Below are 24,336 nucleotides of genomic sequence, written 5' to 3'. Positions count from 1 at the left end.
CTTTCTCTTCTTACTATAGGCACTGCTAGCTACGCTGTGTAAAGACAGTTCTAACGCTCACCATACTGATCCCACTTTATAAATAAAACATAATAAAAACAATAAAATACAGGGCATACGCATACATGATGAATAAATAATATCTTGTTAAAGCCTGTGGAGTTGGGATCAACAAGAAAAAATCCAGAGGGTTTGTTATTGGTTTGCAAACCATCTTTGATCTGCATTTGTGTTGCAATATTGGCTTGAAGCTGCTAAAAAAGTTTTATTGTGCTATATCGGATCACTTTGTGAGTGTGGTAGTTGGACAATTAATGCAAGCACAGAGTAGGCAAAGGTCACACTTTACATAATCATGCATTGTTACAGTAATACAAAACAATACAAATATGTATGCAATAAATACACAACTCTCTGTTGATGTCCAGGAGAAATAAACAGAGAAACAAGCAGATGATGTGTTATTGGTGCAATTAAGCATCTTTGATCAATGTTTGAGGTTGAGGGTTATAGCTTGGGGCAAATTTACACAGTTTTATTGTCTCGTTCTTATGTATTTAACAGATCAGAACAAAGGATGAAGAGCCAGAACAGAAAATCAACAAAGAACACAAAGAACAACTTCATATATAGTAGTTGGTGCAGTAGTATATCCTTTGAGTTGAGTTTGATTAACTTGAATGAGGATTTATAAATGATTTCTTGATCAAAAGTTACCAAATTTAACAATTCAATTTAACTTTGTCTCAGACACACAGGTCCATATCAGTATTATATATAGTATTATATCATATCAAAATAAACACACAAGTTTTAAGTGACTTAATCACATATAGACATTTGTTCCAAATGTTACTTTATATCATAAAGTACACATTTTGAGTTACATTATGGTTTTAATTTGAAAAAATAAATCCTGTGAAATGAGCTAGAGCTGCTACTTTTGGGTCAAACGATGCCCACAATAATGAAAGCCAACCTCCACATTTAAAAACACATTGAACTTAAAGGCCTACTTCACCGGTTGGAATATGAAGGTGTATTGAACTCGGAGATCCTATGAAGTATAAATGTGCATTTTTTTTAAAAATCGGATCATCCTAGCCTGAGCAAAGGCAGAAAGAGTGTTTTAAGGTCTCACTGTCTAACCCTACATTTCTCTTTCTGTGACATCTTTCTGCCTTTTCTCAGGCTAGGATGATCCGATTTCAATTTTTTTTTGCACATTTATACTTCATAGGATCTCCGAGTTCAATACACCTTCATACTCCAACTGGTGAAGTAGGCCTTTAAGAACTATAAAAGTGAATTTAGTCGCCTTGATCCCCGGAGGACACGTCGGTCTTGTTCTACTGTATTAATGGGACAGAGCTTTCAGTGGGGGGGGGTGGGGGGGGGAGTGAGGGACCTCCTCTCACTCCCAATAAAGACAGTAGCTATAAAAGGAGCCAAAGACAAGGTTGGCAGCCTGCAGTGCACACTGACTGACACACACACATACACACACACACGGACGTACGAAGCAAGTGTGTGAATAAGTATTGAACAAGCCGAGCAGAGGAGACAGGAGCACAGAGTGAGGGAGGAGGAGGGAGAGAGAGAGAGAGAGAGTCAAAGAGAGACACAGGGAAGAGTGGTGTGGCATCAGTGCGTGTGGAACAGGTTCTTTTCGGCTGCAGCCCTCCTTTGCACTGCCTCAGCCCCTCAGCAGCAGACATGCCTAACTTTGCCGGCACCTGGAAGATGAAGAGGAGTGAGAATTTTGATGACCTTCTCAAAGCCTTGGGTAAGTCTGTCTTTTATTCTCTTCTCTCTCTCCATTTCCATAGCCTACAGTTCTACACATCCCTGGATGAGGCTGACTATCCATCATGTCCATATAGTGAAAGGGCTCTTTTCTTGTTCCCTGAGAATGGCATGCCTGACTTCCAACAACATTGTATTGTTTTCCGAGAAGCTCCTTGAAAAAAAAATGCTCAGTCGTGCTCAGGGTCTTAGAGGGGCATAGAGTGTAATATTGTGAATGGACTGTGAAGCCCACTGAGGCAAATGGCTATTTGTGATATTGGGCAAAAAAAACAAAAAAAAAAACAATTTGATTTGAACTTAGGGGAGATGCTGCCCAAGGGAAATCCTTAAGGCTTTTCCAGGAGATATGAAACAGTGAACGCTGAATTCCAGTCCTAAACAGACGTGGTATTGTTACATGAAGAGAGGAGGGGGGGGGGGGGGGGCACACAACATTATTCATGTAAAGCATTTAAGTAGGGCATGCATTAGCCATGCCAGGGGAGGTCTCTGGAGCCCGCTGCTATTCTCTTGTGCCCTATCTTTTTTAATTTCTTTCTCGCCTTCGTCTAAGTCTTAACTGATGGTTGTGAAGGTTGTTTAGATCTGAACCGCTTTAACTGGGTCACTCAATTGTGTGTGTTGCAGCGTTTTGTCACGCCGGCAAGGTTGAAGTATAGACAGGACTGAGTAACAAGACTGTGTGTCTTCAGACTCATGTATAGAACTCTTTAGGGAGAACTCCCACTGTGATGCCTCAGGAACTCCCCATGAACTGTTGACGCTAAAGTGGATTACAATTACAAGTTTTTTTAGACGTGAATGTTTTAGCACGCAACAAAGTTAAGTTGGAAAGTGAACCATTTGTACTTTTTACAAACTGAGACAATTGAAAGTTTAGTTGTAGAGTCACTGAAGCACTTCACTGCACACAGGAAAGGTTTCTTGAGCTTCTGAGAGGTTCTAGGTTCTATGTTCTTGATGTTCTCTGGATCTGTTCATGCCCCTCTACTAAAGAGAACTAGTTTAGTTATACACAGACTAGTTCCAAGATGCTCTCAAGTTCTTTGTTTATTCTCTCTATACAACATGTGTGATCCACATTGTTTAACTTAGTGGCATTTTTCCTCTTAATGGTGAATTTAGACACCTTATAAGGTTATTCTTAATCAATCCAAAATTGATAATCCTGCTTCTATCCGCAGCTTAAAATAGTTCCCAGAAAATGTACAATTTACTCATTTCTGTAATTACTAAATAACTACAATGCACAGCCTTCTTTATTGTAACAAATTCTCAATCAACCAAGAATGAATTGGCTTGTGGCCGAGTACAATACTGTGAGTAAGGAAGTTGTAAAGTATTGAGTGTAAGACTAATGCATTGTCTGGAATGGTATTCAATTTAAAATGTCATATATGTAAGCCTATAGTATATACAGCATATTAAATAAATAGATTAATGAGTTGATTGAGGAGATCATCAAAGACCACCCTAAAATACTTCTACTTTAAAAGTCAGCAGAAAGGTCTGAAAATAACCAGTTTCTATTGATTTTGATTCAGAAAAAGAAACTGAACCCCTCTTCCAATGTTATGTTTTAAAGGCAAGGTTCATAAGGCAACCGTCCCCTCCAATTGGATCAGAAGTCTGGGGATAAAAAATCAGTCACTGTGGGAGTCCAGCACCTCATTCACTCATGAACCCATTAACCACATATGCCGGGGCGGATCACTCGTCCGCTCGTTACATAAGGGCTCGGTCAGTGGAGAGCTCACTTTCCATCAACATCTTCATAATTATCTGTTGACTCCAAAGCTTTCCCTACAGTCTGGGGAGAATGCTGTGTGGCAGAAGAGACACGCTGAGAGAACAGAGCTGCTGTAACAAATGATCAGACTCACAGTTTGCTAATTGAGACTGGGCTATAGTGTGTTTGAAGTTGATTAAAAAAAAACTGCACCCCTCAATTGTAATTTTTACTACTCAGTAAATCAGACTGGAGTTGCCTCGTTAATGGGGACTCCGTTCTTGAAATGCAAAGACTGCTGAAGTTTAAAATTTGAGCACTGGGATCAGTAGAAGCAGCATTTGAGGATATGTAATATATCTTTGCTACTCAATAATCTTTCTGCACCTTCTCCTGGGTTTCATGTCATTCTTACGATTGGCTGTTTGTAATAGCTCTGCTATAACTATTGTTTTTTGACATGCATCATGCATATAAAAATATAAGCAATTTCAAATTTGAGAACATATTTAATATCATATTTAATTGATCAGATCAAATGTGGACAGACAGACGGCTCTGCTCACTGATGCTCATACATTTTTAATGCTATGAAAACACATGGCGTGATCCCCTCAGATCACGGGTGGGTGGGGTCGATTGTAAGCTGTCAAATGAATGTGTTTTTATGTCTGGGCGTTGTTCGAACAACTCCACGGTGGTTTTGGGTGAGTAGGAGGATGTAAGGCGATAATCAAAAGTAATTAAGGCGGAATTTATTTTTGGGGAAATCCATGAAATTCTGCGAAAATGACATTCTTGATCTTGATTGCAAAGAGTTTGGCTTTATTCATATTCAGCTATGTGTGGCTGTATGAGAGGCCAACAAAATAAAAGAACCATGACTTAAGCAGGACGTAAAAGCCAGATGGCCTTGCAGGATGAAATGGGTGAAATAAGGCGTGCCAATGGGTTGCCACACAAGTCTGGGCAGTGCCACACAACAATTGTTACCTATGGGACATCCACCGAATAATCCCTGTGGGTTGAGGCTAAAGTCAGGGTAATTTGGGGTTAATTTCTGTAATTTTTTGGTTACATTTTTTAGCTTCGAGATGTGCATGTTGACTTCACACAGCAAACACAAGGAGACATGCAGCTGGGGTGTGCCTCTATATTTAAGAACCCAGAGTGTGATCGAAGGTGGCATAAGGGCCTGGAGAGGTTTGAATGTGGGTGGGGTCGAAGCTGGGGAAAGGCAGAATAGAGAGACAAAAGAATATTCTGGAAGCACCAACAGACCCTTCTCATCTCTAGGATGATTTGGGTTGCTTTCTCCCTTTCTCTTTCAAAAACTCATGCAAATTTTTTTTTTTAAGATATTTTTTTTGAATTTTTATGCTTTATTGATAGTGTAGAGACAGAGTTGAAATGGGGCAGAGAGGGGAGTGACATGCAGAGAACGACCGGGGGCTGGAATCGAACCCGGGTCCGCTGCTGGCCGAGGCCCATGGGGGGGGGGACGCCCTACCAATTGAGCTAAGGGCGCCCCAACTTATGCACATTTGATTGTTCTGAAACTCAAACAAAAGATGAAATGTGCCCACGACTGACATGGCAAATTTGATCCGTGTGTCTCAGTTTATTAGTAACCTTTTGCCTATTTCCTTCCTTTTTTCTTATCTGTCTCTCAAGATTAAAGTTGATCTTATGTGGTATTAACCAATGCATGACTCTTGACCACTATGCAGCTGTTTTAATGGTGACCTCTAACAAACACAAAATAATACTATATTAGCTAACCAATTTAAAGAATCATGAACGTGCATATTTGATTGTGGGAAAATATCGTAATGTCGTCTTGGATCGTTGTCAAACCAGATTTAGAAAAATTAGTTAAGTGCCAGAGCAATCAGCATATTGTAATTATTGAGTCATTGGTAATGATCAAAAACCCTAAGAGTGACAACCCCGACATGGTCATTTTCTGCTATGAGGCTGTGTATCTTCCCACTTATGTCACCTTTAATGCCTAAATGTAAATTTTCTTAAAATGGTGAAAGTGATGTAGGGCGCTCCGGTGGCGTAGTGGATAGAGCGCGTACCATATTGGCTCCGGCCTTCGTTGCAGTGGTCGCGGGTTCAAATCCGACCCGTGGACCTTAACTGCAGGTCATCCCCCCTCTCTCTCTGTCTCCCCATTTCAACTCTGTACTGTCTAATAAAGCTTGAAAATGCCAAAAGATTATCTAAAAAAAAAAAGAAAAAAAAAAATTAAAGTGACCCCCTGTGTCCCTCTCTGGGTTGTGTCCTGGTTAGGAGTGAACACCATGCTGAGGAAGGTTGCCGTGGCAGCAGCCTCCAACCCGCACGTGGAGATCCGTCAGGACGGGGAGCAGTTCTACATCAAAACCTCCACCACCGTGCGCACCACCGAGATCAACTTCCACATCGGAGAAGAGTTCAACGAGGAGACATTGGACGGGAGGAAGGTCAAGGTATACACAATATCATGCACATGGATACCTTATATTATTGAATGCATATTAATAATCTTTATTATGGACTCAGATGGTCCACTCACATCCAACATACACACACACATGGAACACATTAAAATACATTACTCAATAAAATACTGTACTAAATACATTATGTACATATGATTCAGAGCTACTGCTATTATTACTATTCAACAAAAAATAAACGGCTTTCTGGCAGCAAACTTAAGATGCGGAAAAAATCTCAGTTTAGCGTACAATAGAAGGGATATTTAGGTTTCAGGTTAGCATTTATATTTGTGGAGGAAAATTATTTTTTTCTTCTGGCCCCCTCTGCAACAATACAAGGCTGACTTCTGCTACAGCAACATCTCCCCTAATCTCCTTATACTAAGTAAGTGACTGCCGTGATAGCCATCTCCATTTGGAAGCAACACATTAATAACTATGCCTACCAACCTCATACAACCCCACTTCAAACATACTGAACTATCAAATCAAATCAGTTTCAAATCAGTTTTATTTGTATAGCCCAAAATCACAAATACATTTGCCTCAGTGGGCTTTACATTTCATACAATATGATACAATATGACACCCTGCCCTTACACCCTTAGCTCAGCTGAGAAAAAACTCCCAGTAAAAACCCTTTACCGGGAATAAACTATCCCTTCAAGGGTTGGTTGAAAAATGAACACCTCCTTGCCAGTTTGATCCATTGGTATCACCGTCACGTCTGTGCAGCTGGATTAAGGGCAGCTTGAGATGGGATTGGAGGGGGCTTCTCTTATCCTGATGTGTGTCAGAGCGCCTACACTGGTTTGGAAAGTAGCAGACATGTTTGCATTGTATCTTTTATTTTCCAGGAACATCAAGGTACATTTTTGGAGCACATTATTAAAGGTGCTGTAAGCGGAATGGTTCTTTTAGCTAACTTCCTGTCAGTTACTGCAGTTATAGCAGTCCCCTCGCTCGTCCCTACGTCACCACATTAATGCACTGCGGTCTTCAAGCAGCGAGTTATCTAGCATCATCTCAGATCCATAAGTGTGATAAAAACATGATAAAAACCATCAAAACAGACATTGGGAAGGATTTTTTTTTATCCGCCATTGTAGACGCATAAACATTCACCCATGTGTCGCTCTGGCGTGCACCGGCAGTTAGACCATGAGTGAGACGGGTGTCGGTTTGTAGCGTTCTCTCTTGTGATTGGATAAAAATTTCGGGATCCTCCAATATGTTTATTTGCCGATTACATGCAGAGCAGCTGACTGAGAGATCGGCTTTATGAAACGCGCACAATATGTAAGTGATCACTGTATGAATAAAGAGCGATTTAACACTTATATTAACATAAATAAACCGATTACTTCACCTTTCATACTGCAAAAATACCCGTCTAATAGACCTTATCATAAACACAAAGGTAAAATATCGTATAATGCCGGAGTTTAGGACTTTGAAATAAGGAAAAAAGTGTGCAAAGTCTGACATCAAGGTTGTGTAATAAGAGTATCTTATTTCTTAGACACGTCTGATATGATCTTAGACATTTACGTAACCCGTGTAATAAATATGTCGTTGCTCAATCAGATAAAGTGTAGGAGTCAGCTTGATTGTTCAGCCAGATAATGTGTGAGCGAATTACGATCACATTCACTTTCAGCCGATCCTCCACCATCTGTGACTTCCATTTGTGTCAAAGCATTAAAAAAAAAATCTCCTTCGATTTAAGCCTTGTCTCGACTCTTATGGTAAATGGTAAATGGACTTGACTTATATAGCGCTTTCTAGCCGATTTTCTCAGCCCCAAAGCGCTTTACATATCTTACCACATTCATCCATTCATACACACACTCATACACCGATGGTAGAAGCTGCCATGCAAGGCGCTCTCTGAACCATCGGGAGCAATTTGGGGTTCAGTGTCTTGCTCAGGGACACTTCGACATGTGGCGGGGAGACGGGGGATCGAACCACCGACCCTGCACACCAGAGGCAATCTCCCTACCCACTTCGCCACTGCCGCCCCTTATAATTATCTTCACACTTCTCAAGATTAATTTCTGTATGTATTGGCCACTTGTTGATGTTATAAAGACATAGGAGGTGTTTTATATTGTATCCTCATACACAAATCCTCAGACTCTTTTCCCAAAATCTTTTTAAAAACATCTCCATGTGCTGTTGTTGAAAAGAAAAATGTAAGAGTAATAATACTCTATTCACTCAAACAATGTTATTGTTCCAACACAATGAAGGGAGCCAAAGTTGGAGAATTTAGAGATGCATTGTCACGACAGAAACATGCTGAGTGCCACTGGGTCAATGTAGGTTAACAAGATATACTCTGCAATTAAAGGTCCAGACACTGACATCTGTTTATCGCATATAGCAACTAAGGACAGAGAAAAGAGTCTTGTTCGGTGACATGAGGACACAGCGGGTAAACAACACCAACATGTCATCCACCCAGTCTTCTCCTCTCTCACTAATGGATGGAAAAGGAGACGACAAAAACATGCAAGCATAAAAAAAAATTAAAAAAAATTATTTCTCCCTATCTTAATAGTAATATAAGTTCACTCAATAAGTGAATACTTGAATACTATGGATCTACAATTCAAGGCAGTAAGTCTAGTTTTTTTTTTTTTAAATCTGGAAAGCCTGGAGCTGGTATACACTTGTCTTGCTAGAGGATGGAAACCAGGACAGTCTCTCACATTAGCATGCCACCCACCCTGCCCTCCATACGTGCGAATCATAACCTTCAGATAAAAGAAGACAGTATGTACACGTTGTCATGGGGAACAGGCTGCAGAGGAGAGTTGCATAATTGATGCAGAATGGGAAGTTTCTGACATTCACACTAGAACTTGTCAAGTTTCCTTAACACATGTTGAGCTCTATACGGGATTTCAAAGTTCCTTCACATCAGGAGAAATGCTACAAAATTGAAGATAGATTATATACACACCCTCTTCATGGGACTTAATGGGATTCAAATATACATAGTGGATAATCAATTTGTACCCTAACCCTAACCATTCAAAGCTGTTGGTCTGACTCTTTTGCCCTATCATGGTCATTAGAGCATCGTTTGCGGAAGAGTTCTCTGAGGACGTTTTTCTCCGGAGACTGGGTTGCATTAGAGATGACCACCCTTTAACTGGATATTGCATTGTTTCTAAGTTTTCTCACCAAAATGGACGGACAGCTTCTGATTCTACTCTCAAATGAAAACAGAGAATTCCCCCTAATCACCTCAAACAGCTAGTTGGGCGGCAGACAGCTGTGATGTTCATTCTTGTGGAGAGGAAATATTGCACATGGGAAGGAAAATATGTGTAATTTGGATGCATGCACTACTTTAAGTCAAAAACAATTCAGCCGCCCCAAAGTTTAAGAAATTTGAGAAATGTGTTTTATGGAAACCACAATGTCCTTCTGGGATTGGGCAGTGCAGAACTCATTAGGGTTTGATCAGTGTGTTTGTGTCTTTATTACAGCCACCAACAAGATACATTGAATGAATATATTCACATGAAAAGAATTAAACAGCTAAAATCTAAAATACAGATTTTCGTTGTTACCCTTTTCAATGGTCTGAACTACATGTTGCAGTCAGGGGAGAGACAACGTGACCTATTTCAGATCCCAGGAGACAGCGTGCCTCCTTCTGTCTGTGCCCTGGGGCATGCTGGGTACTGGGCAGAGCTTTTTGCCACATGACGCCTCTCTGCTACGAGGGCGACCAGTCCACTTGTCACCACACATTTACCACAGACACTTGTTTGGGTTTGAGCATCAGCATCACAGCATTTTTTTTTTTTTGTCTGCATTTTGACGCTCTCTAGACTAAAATAGAAAGAAAGACTTTGAGGTTAGAGACACTTTTAAGAGGCCTTCATCATCTTATACATAGATATTTTGTGAACTTTGGAGTTACATTCACTGGGTGACAACTCCAAATGAATGATAATGTTGGCCCACACATTTGTATGGATATTTGAGGATTTGTTTGCACACCAAATAAAAGTGCAGTTTCAAGTGTAGGTTAACTTGTCCGATTCATTTGTTTCCCACATAAAATGAACTTTGTTTGAGACTTTGTTGAACAATTTTTTTAATAGTAGCCTACAATTATTATTTTGTAATTTTTTTTAACCGAATAAGTTGCCTCTCAACACCAACCCCACATTTTGCTCTTGTGTGCCAATCATACACAGGAGATAAGAAGCTTAACCTGCTGGAGGTGGCGCCCACTGTCCCCCTGCCACATGGGCCGAAGGGGGTTTGCAGTGTGGGGTGTTGGCGGGCTCTCAGGTGGCGATGGCAGTGGCAGTGGTGGTTGGCACACAGAGCCCGAAGTGGGTTTTGGCTGAGGCGGGCTGCCCCTGTGTTTAAAGGGATTACACGCTGATCTGTGCCTGGCAGAGAGCAAAGGGCTGATTAACACACCGCCACAAGGTTAAAAAGCTCCAGTTAATCTGTGTGAGCGCGCTGGGATCATGGCTGACTCTTCTCACTTCTCACTGAGGAGAAAGTGATAAGTCCATGGACATATAAAGAAAGGATAAGTCGCTTCATGTCGGAGCCTCAGAGACATCAGTGAAACAGACACCAGACAGGGGCTTTAGGGCAGAGTGGAAGTCATAATGAGATGATGAGGAACCTGCTCTGATGGATGGAGGGGTTTAGGCCGAGAAAGCTCTCAGACAAACTAGTTTTTGCTGAATAATAAGTTTGAGAAATGAACGCGTCTGTGATACAGCGACATCTTCATCTGAACACGTACTGTATGCTTATTTTCCCAGAGTACGACAAAGCATGTCACTTGATGGCAAAAAAGACTTCGACATATGGAGTCTTTTAACCCATCTGGAGACATACTTTTAGTTTCACCATTGTCATATTACAATTATTAATCATACATAGTCACATACAAATACATTACCTCATCGCAAAGTATCCTACAGTCTCTCTTTTTTTTATTATTATTTTTTTTATTAGATAGTACAGAGTTGAAATGGGGAGAGAGAGAGAGAGGGGGGATGACCTGCAGTAAAGGTCCACGGGTCTGATTCGAACCCACGACCACTGCAACGAAGGCCGGAGCCAACATGGTACGCGCTCTATCCACTACACCACCGGAGCGCTGCCTGCAGTCTCTCTTTCACTTGCTTCCTAAAAAAATGCCCGCACCGCCAGTTCCTCCTTAGGAGCTGGTCACAAAAACTTTTGTCCAACGGTGCCGCATACAACTTCCATTCAAACAAATATGTCCTCAAACGATCCCTTTAAATCTTGTCTTTAATGGAAACATTTTAAAAGAATTATACGTATCACAAGAAGTGGAAAGACTATTTGGGAACAACAGCTTCTTCTGGAAACCCATCAATCACTGAAGAAGTTTTTATACTGTCAGATTATTTAGTTGCAGACGGTGCAAAGGGCGTATCAGTGAAAGCGCTGCTCAAGGCACTTCTGTGATGTGTCCTCCCCACTCAGATGTGGAGTTTGTCACTTGGTTCGATATGAGTTGATTTGATAAAGAGCAGCTGTTGTCCTGGAGGGGTTGGGGGGGGGGGGGGGGTTAAAGCATGAGCCGGGAAAGTGATGAGCAAACACTGATAATGTGATCAAACTGTGGGAAGAGAAGAGACCAAGATGGAGTTAGGTGGCTATTTCGGGCTCTGGAAAATTTTTTGTAAAATCCAGCGTCACATTTTTTAAATCAAGCAGGAAATGAGATGTTGTCCTACTTTTTTTAAGACCCACTGTTTGTGTCCGATAAGAGACAAAAGAGAAGCTGAAACTATGAGAGATTGAACAAAAGCCAAAGGCAGCAGATGCTCTGATAAGTAAACAGTTAAGAGAGGAAAAGCAGGATGAATTTGTACTGCTCTCAGATGTGTGTGTGTGCACAGGCTGCGGTGTGTTTACTTGGAAGAGAAAGACTACGTGTGAGAATTTGTCTGTGACTTAATGTGCAAGAGAGAGAATGAGAGAAAATCCATCCGAGTCAGAAAGCTAAGACCGCTGCTGAAGTTAAAGTGGAGCCGTAGCTAATCGACTCTCTGCCTTTATTAGATTTAAGAAAGAAAAAAAAACTTTGGAGGGAGAGCTGTGGAAAAGCCCCGCTGTTGTTCAGCTTGGCAAAGACTGTGGACGGCAGCCCGCGGGGATCCATGATAGCTTTCCTTACCTTTGATATGGTGATCAACATTTGCCTCGGAGAAAACTGAGGCTGCTGCTCCATCCAATACCGAGAAGTGGGGTGTTATAAAAAGAAAATAAATCATAGAAATCGTCAAACAAATTGTCAATAAGAAACACTACGAATGTCCAAGAAAATCAAGGGAGAAAATGTTAAAATAACAGGGCTGTGCAGATTTATATTATGTTTGATGTAGATGTTTTGCTTGAGTTGGATATAAGTTCCATGCTGATGACTTATTGCAAAGGAAAATACAGCTGGCTTTACTGAGAGAGAAAACAGATTTCAGCTGGTTGGGATAACATCATCAGAGTCAGAGAGCAACTTGAAGCCGCCAGCATTTAAGAGGAAATAAATCTTTGGATTAAAGGTGCTGTAAGCGGAATGGTTCTTTCAGCTAACTTCCTGTCAGTTACCGCAGTTAGCAGTCGCCTCGCTCGTCCCTACGTCACCACATTAATGAGTACATTAATAAACACTAGCATCATCTCAGATCCATAAGTGTGAAAAAACATGATAAAAACCATCAAAACAGACATTGGGAAGGATTTTTACCTGCTCTGCCATTGTAGGCGCATAAACATTCACCCATCTGTTGCTCTGGCGTGCACCGACAGTGAGACCATGAGTGAGACGGGTGTTGGTTGTTAGCGTTCTCTCTTGTGATTGGATAAAAATTTCGGGATCCTTCAATAAGTTTATTTGCCGATTACATGCAGAGCAGCTGACTGAGAGATCGGCTTTATGAAACGCGCACAATATGTAAGTGATCAGTGTATGAATAAAGTGCAATTTAACACTTATAGTAACATAAATAAACCGCTTACTTCACCTTTAAGATTTGATTCGGAAACTTAAATGGCAAATATATGAAAAGTTTGGCTTTTTTTAAGGGAAATAAGCGTATACACATTCTTGTTTCACTTTATTGGCTGAGAGGATTGATACAACTCTAATATTTGTTCATCAAATACGTAGCTAGAGCTAGCAGCTTTAGCAATACATCTTCAATCAATGAAACCATTAACACAAAGTAGCACCACTGAGGTCCTGATCCTTTATAAATCCTCGACTCTCTGACAGGCAATTTGAGCAAATTACTTCAGGAACAATTAGTCCTGAGGTCAAAAGTCTGACTAATCCTGTTGAAGTCACTTGAAATATTATTGAAGCGAATTATCAGACGGCGGCGACCCCGGCTGACCAAAGTGCTAAGACGATTTAAAGTTTTAATTTCTACTCCGTGGTCACTGACTTATGATATCATATCGCTCTGTTCATGGAGGTCAGGTCATGGATGAATATGTTCAGTAGGATGTGAAATACATGGCCAAAAGTCTGTCATTGAACATCCCACTCCAAAACTAAGAGCAGTAATCTGCTACTATAATGGCCTCCACCCATTTATTAGAGTTTTTTAATCAAATTTGTTTGGGTGATTAGGTCCGACAAGAAGATCTTCCAGTTCATTCTGAAGGTGTTCGATGGGGTTGAGGTCCCAGCTTTGTGCAAACCAGGGAAGTTCTTTCAGACCAAAATGAAAAAAATAAAAAATAAATGTCCTAATTGACCTCACTTTGAGAAAACAGCACATTTTCATGTTGAACCCGGGAAAAAGTGATAGAAGTTAAACAGTTCTGACCACACCTATCCCTGATGCTGGTATTAATTCACTCAAGATGTTAACCATGGGGCGCCCTTAGCTCAGTTGGTAGGGCGTCGTCCCCCATGGGCCTCGGCCAGCAGCGGACCCGGGTTCGATTCCAGCCCGCGGTCGTTCTCTGCATGTCACTCCCCTCTCTGCCCCTTTTCAACTCTGTCTCTACACTATCAATAAAGCATAAAAATGCCCAAAAAATATCTTTAAAAAAAAATATATATATATGTTAACCATAATGTAATCCTTTATACTGACCCTCGCACCTTGTTGCCCTGCCCTGTCTTCAGAGCCTCGCTACCTGGGAGACGGAGACCAAGATCCGCTGTCAGCAGACTCTGGTGGAAGGTGACGGCCCCAAAACCTTCTGGACCCGAGAGCTGAACGGAGATGAGCTGACACTGGTGAGCACACAGCCATGACTCTTCATCTCACTGAAAGCCTCTTAATAGATCACCACCATTACAAAGACAGAAGCTCGGAAGTTCGGTAGATTAACAAACTCTCATTTGCTTAGCTCAACAAAGACAGGACAAGAAGTAACTTAACCTGTATGTTACTACTGAGTACATAGAGAGAGTGTGATCTGACTGAGGTGGCTAATCTGTATGGTCGGTCTGTATACGTAGCTTGTTCTCATGGGGACTCTTGAAGACATCAGATGCATTAAGATGGGATTCTTCGAAGGCAGCCAGTGTACTCTGCTTGAGAAATGTTAAATGAAACGAGGCAGGGAGTGTATGAAGTCTCCCGGGAGATTCCTCCGCAAAGCAAAATGAGAGAGTCTTCTTTCCCAAGGAGCAGCCGAGCTTTCAACTTCCCCGTGGAGAGATTCCAACGGAGAACAAGGGGAGCTGCTAGGCTGACATCGCAGTAATACCCCCCTGTACTTAGACAGATTATTGTGGGCAGATGTCAATGGGGGTCTAAAGCCCCTCCAACGATGTGCAGGGGAGCAGTCCGGGACCAATGGACCGGGGCGAGCTACAGTTCTCAGGGATTCAACAACAAGCTTTTTCAACGCTCCCACGCTTTGCTCTGTTGTCGGTCCTCCAGGAACTTTTGGAAAGAAGGTCCAAAAGTCAAAACGCTTTAAACAAATGAATTAAAGGTTTTACATGCCGAAAGAAGTAAATCACAGGATGTTTGCGAAGCTTTATATTAACAGCCAGAAGCCACAAGTGCTGGGAAGAAGACAGTAGGTTTGAAATTGTTTGAAATAGTTGCCCGCGTTCCAGTAGCACAACTGGGACATTACAAGAAGCCTTTAGGAATCACCTCGGGTTAGCCATTGTGAGCAATATATTTTGGTATGTATTCTGAGCAGTACCATGTGTACAGGCGATTTAATGTGACACAAATAATATACAGAAGAGCTAAAATTGTATATTATCAAAGTGTTGTTCACTGCTGTTCATGTGATGAGCAGCCATGTTGAATGTTGAACTCGGGGTCAGCAAGGTTTTTCTCAGTTTTCAAGTAGGATCTCTGACTTCGGGGGGCGTTCCATTTCAAATTTCAGACTCTTAACTCCGACGCAGTTGAAGTGGAACGCGGCAGAATGGGTTGCCATACTTAAGTCTGCCTTCCCTGGGGGGGAGGGGGGCTGAAGCATTCGTGGACTGATGGAGATTGATCTGGGGCGAACTTTGACAACATGCAGCACAAAGTCCCTGAGCTTCTTTGCTCTTCTCACCTCATTCCTCCCCACTGTCACACCATCAAACAACCTGCAGATAGACACAGTGGCACAGCAGCATGTAGGGACTTTTTCTAAGCAGTATCTACTTCTAAAAGCCACGCAGAGCCACAATCGCCGCCCATGTTATCTACTAGAGTTGACAGATGAAGGGTAAACAATATGAGTTTGGTTCTCCAGTGCATGCAAGTTGTATTTGTGGCCATAACAACACTAACAAGTAAATCTTGTCATCGTTCACCTTGGACAACTGGCCTAGTTTTGGCGCAACAGCAGCTAGATAGGGTTGGTGTAATGATCACTTTGATTGGTGAAGATGCCTCCATCCAGTCAAAAAACTCAAAGGCACCATGGGTTCAAATCCCAACCCTCCCCTTTAGAACATTACGTTAATATGTTACTTAAAGAGAACAAGAGGAACTTTTAAATGTTAATGAAACAAACTTCCTCTGATGATTAGAAATTACTTGCGGGAGCGCCCTTAGCTCAGTTGGTAGGGCGTCCCCCCCATGGGCCTCGGCCAGCAGCGGACCCGGGTTCGATTCCAGCCCGCGGTCGTTCTCTGCATGTCACTCCCCTCTCTGCCCCATTTCAACTCTGTCTCTACACTATCAATAAAGCATAAAAAAAAAAAAAAAAAAAAAAAAAGAAATGACTTGTAACAGCAAACGGTACCATCAGCCAAAACTCAAAACTAGACCATGACTAGAACATGTTTAACACAAAATAAACTTGCTGCTGATGTTAGTTCTAAAAACACATATAATATTTGTATCAATATTTGACTGCGATGAAGCTCTTATATACCCACACATTTGTAAATATGCAATCTCATTAACTCGCCTGCCAATCGAACAAATCAACCAAATATCTCTTGACAGTAGTCTGGGAATAACATCAAATGCATTATTCAGCATGTGACTCTTATTAAGTATAACTTAATCATTCCAATCAGGGAAGATTTTAAGGCTCTCTAGAAAAAGAAAACGTTGTCATCTTTTTGCACCCAGATAACCTCTGTATGTTGGGGACAAGCTACTGGAAAACAGACAAAGACGAAAACTAACAATGTCTGAATGTGAGTCATATCTATCGGTTTCCAAAAAAAAGCCCCCAGACACCGCCAAACAATTGCAAAGCTCCTGCAAGAGGACTTAGCAATCATAAAGCAATGGTCTGATTGTCTGTGGCAGTTCACACTGTAAGTGGGGCACATTTCCATACGATTTGCATGATCCGTTTAATTGGTTTAGTCTGGAAACACATTAAGGGCAAAGTCGTGTGGATGTTTCTCGCAACATCGAGACCGAAATAAAAATGTAAAATGATGGCACATCAGAAGATTAGGCTGAATCACTTCAAGCTTGTGCAATAAAGGGAAGCATAAATCCCTCATTAAGCAGTTTCTTATGGTTTCATCATCAACAGTTTGGAGTGTGACCTAGATTGATGGGCACAATTTTCACTGCGACACATAGAACGTTGCTTCATGACAGGATTTTCTTGACACTTTTTGAATTTTTCTTTAGGCTTACAAACTTTATTTTGGCCAAGTCTAAAAGCAACAGTGTTTAAATCTGATAAGAATGGCCACACACACTTTATTTTTTTCCCATGTATTAGTAGACTTTGCTTGATCATCCGTACACATGGGGATACGGGTGTACACTTGGAAGTCTCTATACTTGAAGACATTCATGCCTTGTCTAACTTCCACACACCTGGCCAATCATTACATGAGGACTAGGAAAGTGTTGGGGAGGGGCTTAAACTGAAATCAACCGCTCATGCAGGGAACTTTCATAGTTTTTTTGTTTTTTAAATATATATTTTTGGCATTTTTATGCTTTTTATTGATAGTGTAGAGACAGAGTTGAAATGGGGCAGAGAGGGGAGTGACATGCAGAGAACGACCGCGGGCTGGAATCGAACCCGGGTCCGCTGCTGGCCGAGGCCCATGGGGGGGACGCCCTACCAACTGAGCTAAGGGCGCCCTGGAACTTTCATTGTTGATTGGGTTTGCGTTTTTTTTTCCAGGTAGCAGTGAAACATAAATTACAATTCAGCATGTCCAGTCTGAAAAACAGGTCCATTTATTTGAATGTTTTCCAGATGCCAGAACACTGAACAGAGGTTTCACAAATCTCTTGAAAACCAGATTTTACAACTCTGGAAGATTGGGCTTTATAAACCGATCACTCTCATGGTTCTAAAATGCAGAATGATCTTTTTGTTTCCTCCAGATCTTTGGGGCTGATGACGTCATGTGCACACGGATTTACATCCGGGAATGAAGCTCTGAGACCTTCCAGTTGGACCACAACCCGCATCAACCCAAAAGCACTCTGCCATGCTAGCACGCCAACATGCTAACATATCTGCAAAGTATCCCGTGTAATCTCTTGATCTTCATAGTCTCCACACACGATAGCAATGTCTCTGTAATGTGGTTTGTAGTGAGTATTGTGTCTGCAGTACAGTAGCTCGATATCTCAAGTGTTCATATCTGCAAACCCTGGTGTCAGCTGTTTACGTTTGACCTGGTCATCAATTGCATCGATTCAGTATTCATGTTCAATGACAAGAAACAATAAAAACAAAATGGAACCGTATCAGAGCCTCTTTCTTTATAATGATAACGCATTTCTATTTAAGTTACCTTATGATGTTACTTCATGTTGGAGGGTACTTGTGTGATGGGGTCACCGAATCTGAAGAACTCTTTTTGTCAAAATACACGAGATGCATGTACGTAAACAAAGGCCGAAGGAGCTCACACCTACAGTAAATACATACTGCGGATGGTGAGGAGATGTTCACTGATTTTGACAAGAAGTGATCTTGAAAAAAAGCATTCTCCAGAATCGCTGACTCCACCTTTAAGAAAAACTCAAGTTAGCCACTGGCTCCCAACTGGCTCACCTCTGTATCCTGTAACAAGCCAGAGGACAAACAACTAGAGGACGCATGTTTTGAGTAACCGGCAAAAACTCCTGACTTTTTCTGATGAATTCAGACACACTTCTTTAAAACCCAAACCAGCTCATTTAAAAGCGCCTTGGGTCTTTAACAACACACACCCTGTCATTGTCCGGCCTCCCGCTCCTTACTGCCATCCGTCTGCTGCTTTGCCTCTCATCAGACAGACGCTCCCGGGAGACACGTCTTTGTGTCTGATACAGTTCTGACGCAACACGATTAAAGAGTGGGGCTGCACAGATAAGACCAGACAGTCAAAAGCTTCCAAGCCAGTGGCCTGTCGCTCCAGCGTGACAAATGCTACAGTAGCACATTTACATGAGTGGTCTATTCACAGAGACAGACGCCATAAGAGCTTTGGTTCTTCACAATGGGTTTCACATTTGGGAGGATCACGGAGAGAGATTTTTTTTGCATGATGTATTTTGGACTTCAAAAAGAAGGAAAGTTGTCCTCCTGCGACATGCCCCCGAGGGCCCGTCATGCGTAGACAACGTTATTGGAACAAAAAGACGTTTGTTTTTTTCAGTTTTGGTCAATTCGCCCATCTGACCTCTTTTGCTTCAGTAGCCTTTCCAACCTGATTGCCCACTGGTCTATGCTGCCCCTTGTTTGAGCAACAAGGTGGTCACATAGAGAGGAGACACAAAATGCAGTGGATATGAAAGCAGAGACGCAGCAATGGAAGCGTATTCTTTCAATAAACAATATAGTTTTGAATAATAGCTAAGACAGTGATAAAACATATGTGTTGTCAGTGATATTATACATGGACTATTATTAGGAATGAAGGATGATATACGGTAGAACTCTAAATTTAAAAGTTAGAGGGAAAACAAATGTGGAAAGCTTTTTCGATATTTTCTCCATCTGCAATCTATTTAGCAGAAGTCATGATTAAAAGCTCATGAGGGAGACGGGAACGACACAAGACAGGCGTCTGTAAGTGAGACATATTTTGCTGCAGAAATGGAAAACGTTATGACATTATGTGGCACCAAACATGGAACCTCAAGTGTGTTTGCACATGTGATGGGTCGATCATGATGGGCATTTGTACTCAACACAAGACATTGTAGCATAAAGCAGAACAAAACACACAGAGCAAACCAATCAAGCCATTGGCCACTGCTGAAGAAGTCAGTTGAAGTGATTCAGGCACCCGGTAAAGATGCACAATGTGTGTCCCCCGTTTGAAGGTGGTCTGACCCAATGGCTAATGATGCATAGCTCGCTGACCCCAGAAGTGTGAGAGAATCCCTCAGGGAAGAGCCATAGGTACAGTATGTGCTCGGGAAAAAGGTTGTGGAACGCGCGGCCGGGTAGACAAGCAGAATAAATAGATGAATGTTGGAAACTACAAAGTTACAACGCAAACATTTCTACTATCTCAAAATGATTCAATCTTTCTTGAAAAAATAATCTTTTGGACACATTCCTCGCTATCGGATCCAAACCCAACGATAAAATATTGTTGATTTACAGTAAAAGAGACTGATATCAAAGGCCTGAGGCTCACTCTTATATATTGTGTTACAAAACAAAATCTGTAAATTATTATCAACTACTGGCATTTAAACTTCCCCTTTTATTTGATTGTAGGAGTCCTCTCTCTCTCTTTATTCCTCTGGGGAGCTGGGGCTGTTTGTTTGTTTTCTTTGAAGCAGAGAGAATTGGCTGACTCAAATGGATGAACCCATTCACACAGGTCGCAGCCCAAGACCCAACTGTTTGAATTGGACCATTACATTCATTTTATTTGTCAAGCTTTTTTCGATTTTCCTCGAAATGGAACACCTGGCTTCAACTCTTCTGTCTTGACAAATAATTTAGCTTTCGTCTTATTTAAACACTTTCAGTGACGCTCTGGAGCTAATTTACTGTTTTGGTGAATGATCCGGGCAGAGCACTACTACCATACAAATCTTTGTACTGGAAAGCCATTGGGGGAACTTATGGTAGCAGGTGCACCACACATGAGCCTAAGATGTGGGCCAACAGAGAGCCACAGCATCACTGTAGTCAAATGTCTAGCAGCCTCAAGCGTGATTCGGGGCTTTGGTGTGGGCTACAGTCCCGTCCTGGAGGGGGTGGATATGGCTAGAGAAAGTGGCACAACATCAAAAACAAGAAAAGCAAATCTGTCTCTGTCCTCCACGGCTGCCAGGGATTAAAAGGTTGTCCCCTCTCAACACTCCCCCCTCGCGAGGACCGAAAACAGTGGCACAGCGACCGTTCCCATTCCTCAACGCCAAAGGCTGCTGGGTCGGGTCTATACCACCCCTGCTTTTTGACCTGGTATCCCCCTGAAAGAATGAGTTTCCCCCCGAATGCACCACAATGCGCCGGGGAAGCAAAGGGCCAGGGCGCGCGCCTGCTGTGATGTTAATTTAATGACAAGCCGCTGTTCAGATGGCAGGTCCAAACAGCTGAATAAAAGGGGTTGTTGTGTTTTTTTTGCTCCCATTTTGTAGAGGAAAGCTAAGGGGCCCCTCCGCTTGCCTTACTGGGCACCAAACAGTGGAGCCTCTGTGAGTACAGTGGAGTAAAACGTCGCTTCATAAAGAGAGAGAGAGAGAGAGAAAAAAAAAAAAAAGTTTCCCGGCTTTCTGCACTTTGGTGTTCCAGTTTAGCTCTTCCCCGGGCTTGAGTGGGTTTTGGAGTTTGGGATGCGGCTGAAAAAGACCAAATTGGGTTTCCCACACAATTAGATCTTAGATTAATTAGCAAATACTTCAAGGGGAATTCCAGTTTAGAGATGTTATGTTTCTTGGATTTGGCCACCAAGTTGATGGATGAGGTTTGGGAACGCGGCAACCACTTTAAAACAAGGTCAAAAACAAGTGCAGTTATTTCATAATACGAATCAGAATCAATGTTTATTGCCAGGTACATTCACACATACAAGGAAGTTGTTGTTGTCTGATTGCGCACACAATAAACATCACATTTACATAAACATAGAGAACATAAAGGCACGTCAAGAATATAAATAGAAAATGTGCAATAAAATATTATAAGGTAGAACTATGTGATAATGTCTATTTAAAAAAAAGAGGAGAAGTACAATTGTGCAGAGAGATCCATATCTAAAGTGTGCAATTAACACTAGTTGTAGATGGACATGTGTAAGTGTGACACATTGTGGAGATTGTAGTTAAAGGTGAAGTAAGCGATTTATTTATGTTAATATAAGTGTAAAATCGCTCTTTATTCATACAGTGATCACTTACATAATGTGCGCGTTTCATAAAGCCGATCTCTCAGTCAGCTGCTTTGCATGTAATCGGCAAATAAACTTGTTGGAGGATCCCGAAATTTTTATCCAATCACAAGAGAGAACGCTACAAACCGACACCCGTCTCACTCATGGTCTCACTGCCGGTGCACGCCAGAGCAACAGATGGGTGAATGTTTATGCGCCTACAATGGTGGAGCAGGTAAAAATCCTTCCCAATGTCTGTTTTGATGGTTTTTATCATGTTTTATCACACTTATGGATCTGAGATGATGCTAGATAACTCGCTGCTTGAAGACCGCAGTGCATTAATGTGGCGACGTAGGGACGAGCGAGGGGACTGCTAACTGACAGGAAGTTAGCTAAAAGAACCATTCTGCTTACAGCACCTTTAATGAAATGTACATTCTATGGAAGGGGAAAACTCAGTCACTTTGGCCTTGTTAATGGAGATAAGATGGATGCAGACGGGAAGCAGCTGGTCTATTCGTGAAGTTGGCCAAACAAATTTAGTTACTGAGAATATTCAGACAACCTGGACTTGATTATTAAACCCCCATTTTTTCATTTTAAGATTTTTTTTTTGGCATTTTTCATGCTTTATTGATAGAGACAGAGGTGAAATGGGGCAGAGAGGAGAGTGACATGCAGAGAACGACCACGGGCTGGAATCAAACCCGGGTCCGCTGCTGGCCGAGGCCCATGGGGGGGGGGACGGGACGGGACGCCCTTCCAACTGAGTTAAGGGCGCCCCCAAAACCCCCATTTTTAGGGGGGTATTTATCAATGAATTACCAACATTTATAATTGCATTATTATACAATTGGAAGGACAAACACCTGCCAATGAGATAGTTTACAACCTGGCAACGCAGATATAAATGTATCAATGGCTAAGAACTGATCAAAACAACCCATTTGTAGATGATGTATTAAAACTTAAAGGGGCCTTCATAGAGGATGCCTTATCAAAATGTGGTACCAAAATGCTGATACCAATGTTGGTCCCTTCATGACGCTGATAAAGTTAAAAAGTCCAGGCCTCAAAATGTCAGAAAATGCTGATCAGTGCAGTTGTGTTTAACCCGGGCAGATGGTGCTGAGTGACCCTCTGCTGTAGAAGGTGCAACATGCAGCACATTAACTTACATGTACTGGATAAGGAAGGAGGATGGAAAAGGTCAAGTTCAGTCAAGTGTGTGTGTGTGTGTGTGTGTGTGTGTGTGTGTGTGTGTTGCTGTCACATTAAATTACCCAGGGTCCTTTGTGCCTTTGATGTCCCCAATTACTTTCTTCTTGTGATATATTTAGTCACACTTACGTCTCAATAAATGGTTTTCTCAGTAGGACACACGCACATATTCAGAGCAATCTCTGCCTGTCGCAACTCTGTTCAGTGAAGAGGAGAAGATAGGTGGTTTTGCATGTTTTCAGCCCATGAATTGTTGTTTTCCGATACTCTGATTATCATTGAACTTATATATTTTTTTCATCAGGGAATCATGACCAACCAAATGTTTCTATATTCCCTTTAATTTCTTTTGTAATTTTTGGTTCATTTGCATTCAGGCCCTGACTGTTTTGACAATTCTTACATTGGGGTGCATTCAAGGACACTACAATATGCTTTTTTCTTTTAAAGGAGATGCAACCAAAGCGTTACCTTTTAAAAAAAAGTCAAGACACAATGACATTCTCATTGTCACTCCTTATGGTTTGTCAACTTTTAAATCTTGTGGATTTGGAGCACACTTTTTCATCTTATCCATCCTGGGATTCAAACTGCCTATCGTCATGGTATATGCTTTACTTGCATTTTGTTAAGGTTTGGCTTCACCCAGGTTTATTTTTCAAAATCTTCTCTCTACCCACATCTACCACGCTGATAGTTTTGATTTTAAACCTGCAGTGTGTAGAATTTTGGGTTTTATTTCCTAGCAGATTTTGTAGAAAGTAATTATAATATCCATAAGTACATTTAATTTAGTGCATAATAGCTGAACATTTTTTTTTTAATTATTATTTTTTTCCTTAGAAAGGGTCTCATATATGTCCATATTTCTCCATATTTTGGACCAAAGCTTGTCACCACCATTTTGGAAGTGTCATAGTTGGAATGTCATCAGGTGCATTGTTTGAAATTTAGAATTGTTCTTGTCCTTGAAGGCCACTGTAGCTTCTGTTATTATTCGAAAGGGTTGGGGTTACCCAGGGAGTGTTGCATTCTAGAACTTTGTATAACTTTCTTGATGATGTCATATTACACACTGCACCTTTAAGCACTCGGCTTTTGCCTCTAATATTTCTGCAGACAGAACAAATGCAATGGTGTCGACAGAAAACCTAATCTGTGGTGCTAAAAGCAATTCAAAAATTACATTTGAAAAAAACTCACCGGCAACGTCTTTTCAGAAACCATATCCCTGTTATACTCAATACGACCGGAGATGAAAAAAAAATAAAAAAATCGCCTCCAGGCACCTGACATTAGATTGACCTTCACTGGCAGAAGTTTCAGAGATG

The 24,336-nt window shown here is 41.5% G+C and overlaps 1 protein-coding gene across 1 annotated transcript; it reads left to right on the top strand.

Annotated features, from left to right (window-relative positions):
* The first annotated feature begins 1,490 nt into the window (after nt 1-1,490).
* Nucleotides 1,491-18,208, top strand: crabp1a (cellular retinoic acid binding protein 1a). The gene is made up of 4 exons (XM_080027934.1): nt 1,491-1,786; nt 5,837-6,015; nt 14,189-14,302; nt 17,841-18,208. The coding sequence occupies exons 1-4, from the start codon at nt 1,717-1,719 to the stop codon at nt 17,889-17,891; spliced, it is 414 nt and encodes a 137-aa protein (XP_079884060.1). The 5' UTR covers nt 1,491-1,716; the 3' UTR covers nt 17,892-18,208.
* Nucleotides 18,209-24,336: the final 6,128 nt, after the last annotated feature.

This window comes from Ammodytes marinus (assembly GCF_949987685.1).
Source record: "Ammodytes marinus genome assembly, chromosome: 5".
NCBI classification, from domain to species: domain Eukaryota; kingdom Metazoa; phylum Chordata; class Actinopteri; order Uranoscopiformes; family Ammodytidae; genus Ammodytes; species Ammodytes marinus.
This window is presented reverse-complemented; position numbering and strand designations above follow the sequence as displayed.

Bases quoted from the DNA above. Each gene is read 5' to 3' on its own strand.
- crabp1a (XM_080027934.1), top strand. From the start codon at position 1,717: ATGCCTAACTTTGCCGGCACCTGGAAGATGAAGAGGAGTGAGAATTTT. The intron at 1,787-5,836 runs GTAAGTCTGTCT...TGTCCTGGTTAG, and splicing joins TGACCTTCTCAAAGCCTTGG to GAGTGAACACCATGCTGAGG. The intron at 14,303-17,840 runs GTGAGCACACAG...TGTTTCCTCCAG, and splicing joins ACGGAGATGAGCTGACACTG to ATCTTTGGGGCTGATGACGT.